The sequence below is a fragment of the Chionomys nivalis genome, chromosome X (genome assembly GCF_950005125.1).
Source record: "Chionomys nivalis chromosome X, mChiNiv1.1, whole genome shotgun sequence".
Lineage (NCBI taxonomy): Eukaryota > Metazoa > Chordata > Mammalia > Rodentia > Cricetidae > Chionomys > Chionomys nivalis.
Genome location: NC_080112.1, coordinates 106,978,293 through 106,983,750, shown reverse-complemented (window position 1 = coordinate 106,983,750; position 5,458 = coordinate 106,978,293). Strand labels below are relative to the sequence as shown.

Here is a 5,458-nt window from a genome sequence, read left to right as displayed (position 1 = left end):
CTGAGGCTGTGTTTGAGATGTGGCAAAGTGTACTTCAAAAACTTTTTCTCTGTGAGGTTCAACATAATTTTTATATGCTGAGGCCTTTGACTCATTTGAACTTAAGTTTTGTACATTGAGATGGATATGGGTCTGTTTTTATTCTTCTACAGGGTAGTGTCTAATGAGGCCAACATCATTAGTTAAAATGCTTCCTTTTTCAATTTTCCTATCTGCGGGGCAGACTTGCAACTTAAGAGAATAGCTTATAAACTTTTAATTAGATATTCAATGGTTAAAGCCCTAGTTATTATATTCTTATGGGAGACCTTGAGCAGATAGGTAAAATTCTTACAAAAAAACAGTTTCCAATAGGGAGCTTAGAAAGCTGCCTAGCAGGTACTCAAGCAGGTAAAATATAAATCAACAGATAAAGTACACAATAATCAACAAGTACAGTATATTAATTATAATACAGCTATGGCAAGTTTGTATATTAAATGTAAAACTGGTTCTACAACAGTTTTATAAAAAATGCTGTTTATGGCTAAACCTTCCCAGTTTTGCCAGTTAAGATATTAAATTCTTAATTTAGAACAGTAGCCTGTCTAGTACAAAAGGGCAGGATAAAATCTGGAAAATGGTTTAACAGAATATTGACTATGATCAATGTTTCTTATACTAAACAATAGATTCATTGATAATTTTAAGATTGATTCTTGGACAATTGCCTTTGCTCAATTCAAAGGCCAAAACAATAATCTTTTCCCAGATGATCATTACAACAATTCACACCTGTATTTTGCTAATGTTATAGCTAAAAATCTTTTAAAGGATTTTATGCTAAATTTTACAAATGGCTCTTCCAATGGAAGAACTGCATATATGGTTAATAATTAATAAAAAGAAATTATGGAGCATACCAAGGCTCCTTGAAAGCAACTTATAACAGTTGCACACAGATCCTGATGCAAACAGATCTAGCATGATGACACCAAGCTGACCTTTACTAAGGCAAGGTAAAAAAACCCTTGCAATGCTTTATGAAAAAACCCGACCTATATATATTTGGGATCGAGGAGATGTTTATGCTTTTTTCACAGAAAGAAAATAAAAGCTGAACCTGATGACGTCGTGATTGCAAACACCCCACAGAGGACTTCCAGAGGCGATTGGGGGGAGAGGTCCTTGGTTTGGTCTTCCCTGCCCCCATGGAGAGGAGTTCCTGATAACAGAACCTGCTATGCCACTCTGCAGGGTGTCATTCTGCCTCCAGAGTCCAGGGAGACCTGGCTGAGATAATTGCCAGGATGTGCTTCAGGTAGCCGAGTCCAGCTCACCTCACCCAGGAAGCCCACCTGCCCTGAAGCACAAATGTTGAGCTGCTTCTGCAGTCTAAATTCTGTTTGCTTTGGAGCCAAGGTGCAGACTAAACATCTGATTGTTTTAAACTTTGGGACACAGAACTCATTTTAATTAAAATACTAACCCCTCTTTACTTAAGAAGGGGGAAGATTGGGATTTTGACTGTTGCTCAGAGACTGGAACTGGTGGTATTTGGTAACAACAATGTCTGTCATTGTATTCTTACTGAAATTGACCTAATGATATTTGTAACTGCTTATAGATGTTGGAAAAAGTTTGACACATGCTGTAAAGTGTTTGAGTTTAATGCATATGTTACACTGCCCTAATTGTTGGCAGGCAGCACTCCTAATCTTATTGTGGAGTAGGCATTTAGGAAGGAGGATACACCTTAGGCCAGACTAAAAGGTGAATACTGGGTTTGGAAAATGCTCTTTCTTCTTGTCTGGAAGATGGAGCTATTGGTGACCAAATTATATCATTATACCTTTTATTTGAGGAGCTCCTCACAGTCTTTTCATTAATGATAGACGCAGGGGCCAATGACGGAAGATAGTGTGGAGTTCTCACCTGAATAGCACACCATACAGAGGCTGTAGAAGCCGACTCAACATGGCATGGTGCCAGGCATGAGAATCACTCTCCACATAGCCTAAGACAGGGAACCCTGTGGTCAAAGACCTGCTTACTTTAGGTCTTGCTAGATGCCTTTTATTTGAGGAGCTCCAAGGATGGGCGACTTGTGGCAGGACATCCCCCAACCTAAGACAGGGTCCTGGGAACCCGAGGACGGGTAAGGGGAAAAAAAGACCTGGTCCTCACTCGACTTAAGACTCATAAGGCACCCCTCTGTTCCCAGGAGAGGTAAATTGCTCCACCATTCGAGACAAGGGCCCCTCCTTGTCCCAGTCCCTTCTCATTTAGATCTGACACCAGGGTTGAACTCTGACCTGGTGCCCTCCACTTGATAGATGCCTGCCTTTATAAAAGGAAGGGGGATATGTCAGGAGCCATTCCCCCCCCCCAAAATTATTATAAGGATCATCGCCCTGAGGAGTTTGCAGAGGGCTCTACTTCCCAATTGTATTGAGAATTGTTTTATTGACAGAGCCTATCCTGCACCCAATTAACTGTCAATAGAGAGCTAGCTGTTAGAGGAACCTGCCTCACACTCTAATTATCCAGAGAACTAGGTGTGTCAACCTGTGAACTCCTGGCCAAGGAATCGTGACCTGACTGATCGTAACCTCTTGGCCTATGTGACTGGCGTGGACCACGAGACAAGATCCCATTCCCCTGCCCCCATCCCAAGCCAAATTCCTAATCCAGAGGATATATAAGCTGTACAATGACTCTAATAAACAGAGGCTTCCACAAATCTGCCTGGCCTCCTTCTTCTTCTCCGCCCATATTTTCAAGATAGTGCCTCTCCGTGACCCTGGAATTACTGGACCTGCCAGGCGGGTTACACGCATAGACTAAGTAACCCGCCAAGGTGGTCAACACGTAACCACATCATTTTCACTACAATGTTATGTAGTATCTAAGCAGTGATGTACTGAAAGCAAAGATGTAAGAATCTAGCCAGTCATTCAAAAGCTACTGCAGTTTTAAAATAAAAGCTATCAGCAGTCTCAGATAATCAGGTTAGGACAATTTCCATTTATTTGTTTTAACCCTTGTTATGGTCTCCAAGGATGAGGTTTAGGAGGCACTTGATGTTTCATTTTGGGAAAATCTTCAGAATTGTCCACACGTGGAGGATGGGAAGTGGATTTTGCATTACGAAGAGCATTTCTTTTCTGAAAAGTCTTAGATGTTTCTGCAGCTATATGGCCAGTACCACCATGTTTAACATGCTCCAGTGGAGGTTCATACTTTCCAACAGACAGGAAATGCTTCTCAAGAGTCAAGATATAGTTAATTGCGTCTTGTACATTACAAGATGATCCACTCACAATGATGCTGGAATTAGTACGGGTTACTTTTGAAGGTACACGGATATCTACTTGGAATTGTTCCATGATTTTATGGATGGATTTTCCACCAAATCCAATAATGTTGGCACAAACATGATGGTTTAGTGGGATTTCCTTAGAAACTGTTTTTTCAATTTTACGCAACATTTTCATTATTGCATCTCGAGCTCCTAGGATGTTGGCTTTAGAACCTGAAATGGTAATTTGATCTTGTATTGGATTGCTTCCTTTCTTTGGATGATGAACAGTAACATCATATTCTGTGCAAATCTGGGAAATAAGCATACCTTTATTACCAAAGATCTTGGAATGATATTTGGGATCTAAACTGAATGTTTGTCTAAAATTTCGTAATGTCTGGTCATCTACTTCCATTTGTAAAGCTTTTACTTGTTTTTGCAACTTCATTTTGGCTTGTTCTACATTTGCTTCCATGCCTGTAATGGATATGATATGAAAATTTCCTCCGGGTTGTGCTACCTGAATATGAACTTCAAATTCCTTTATTAGCTTGCGTAAACCACTTCCTTTGTGCCCAATTATGTATGGATGTAGGTGAAAAGGTACTTGGACTTCAGCAGTGACAGGAACAAGAGATTCCAGAGTTTGGGTGGCTGTCTTGCAGTTTTCAGCTTTTCCTGAGATAGGCATAGTGTCACCTTTTTTTTGAGAAGTTGAAGCAGGCCCTTTAATGTTCTTTTCCCCCTTTTCTTTTACAGTATCCTGAAGCTCTAGACGTGTATTTGTAGTTGGTTTTTCTGCATCTGGAATCTTGCTTTGAACTTTACAATCTCTTGTAATTTGCTGAATTCTAGAGCATATAGGTCCCATGATAAAAGGATGGAATTTGGGGGGAACAACACACCGTGTTGTGACTTGGGAACCCAAAGGCTTAAATATTTCTTGAATATGTTTCTTCGCTGCTTCAACACAAGCCTTTGCTCCTTTTATGGCGACTTTTGTACTCTCTTTTCCTGCATATGAAAAGTTAATAAAAACTCCACCATATTCCTTAATTATTTTTTGTAAAAGCTGTCCCCTTTGCATGACAAAGTAATTGTGGAATTTGGGATTTATTAGTATGCTATCTTCTACCACATTCTCCAGATCTTTCAGTAAAACCTCTACCTCTCTTTGCACATCTTTAACAGCCTCTTCTGTCCCTATGATTGTTACTGATTCTTGATTCTTGTTCTTAAAGGTAGGGAAAATGATACGTGTCCCTGTCTTCTCACAGATTTTATGAAGATTACCACCATTTTCACTCATAAGAAATTGATAATACTTTGACTTTACAGGGACAGCCACGGAGTAACTCTTGGCTTGCTCTTCTGCAAGTTGCAGAAGTTTTTTCTTAGCCTTTTCAACATTTTCTGCAGGGCCTCTAATAATGACTTTTTGAAGGCCCAATTTGGTACTTGGAAAATGAATATGGATGTTGCCACATTCTTCCATGATTGAACTAATCAAAGACTCTTTGGAATCAGTCAGGGATTTGTGTAGACTAGGAGGAATAGAAATTTCAACTTCAGAAACTTTGGCTGCATTTTTATGCATAGAGAGAATCCAGTTTCGAGTTACTTCACGGTTTTCTGGCTTTCTGAAAATGATGTTATTCTCTGAGTTGCAACTTGATGATGGAAAGTTAACCCTCTCCCTTAAATTTAGGTTGGCAGCACGGTTTTCCCTTTGGAAAGACCTATTTGGATACACAATGTATTGTCTTTTAGAAGTCATTGTTGATTTTCAAGTACTTGCAATTCAGATGTGTTGCAGATCATTCAGCAGCAGCTCCAAGACATAAAAACTTCTTGTAGTTATCTTTTATCATATTACTGTATGAAAAGAATAAATATTTAAAGACACAATTTATTTCAATAGTAATCAATAGGATAAAGACAATGAAATGATTATTTTATTCATTCATTTAATGAGTACATTAGAATTTCACCTATTTATCTGTCCTTATATGAGCACAAGGTAAACTCAGATTTTCAGGACTGTATGGAAACATTCACATTATTTTCAAAAAATGTTCCTCATTTAAGAATTCTTATGACATTCATAAACAAGCCTCATTGTTTCAAACAGACTCATTGTTTTTTTCACTTGTATAAGCTCTTATTTATGAAATA

The 5,458-nt window shown here is 38.9% G+C and overlaps 1 protein-coding gene across 1 annotated transcript; it reads right to left on the bottom strand.

The window, feature by feature from the left end:
• Positions 1 to 3,026: 3,026 nt before the first annotated feature.
• LOC130867243 (vigilin-like) lies at positions 3,027 to 5,060 on the bottom strand. The gene has a single exon (XM_057759007.1). It carries the CDS (start codon positions 5,058 to 5,060, stop codon positions 3,027 to 3,029), a length of 2,034 nt encoding a protein of 677 aa, XP_057614990.1.
• Positions 5,061 to 5,458: the final 398 nt, after the last annotated feature.

What these genes read in the sequence shown, in the direction of transcription:
- LOC130867243 (XM_057759007.1), bottom strand. Translation starts at nt 5,060, where the DNA reads ATGACTTCTAAAAGACAATACATTGTGTATCCAAATAGGTCTTTCCAA.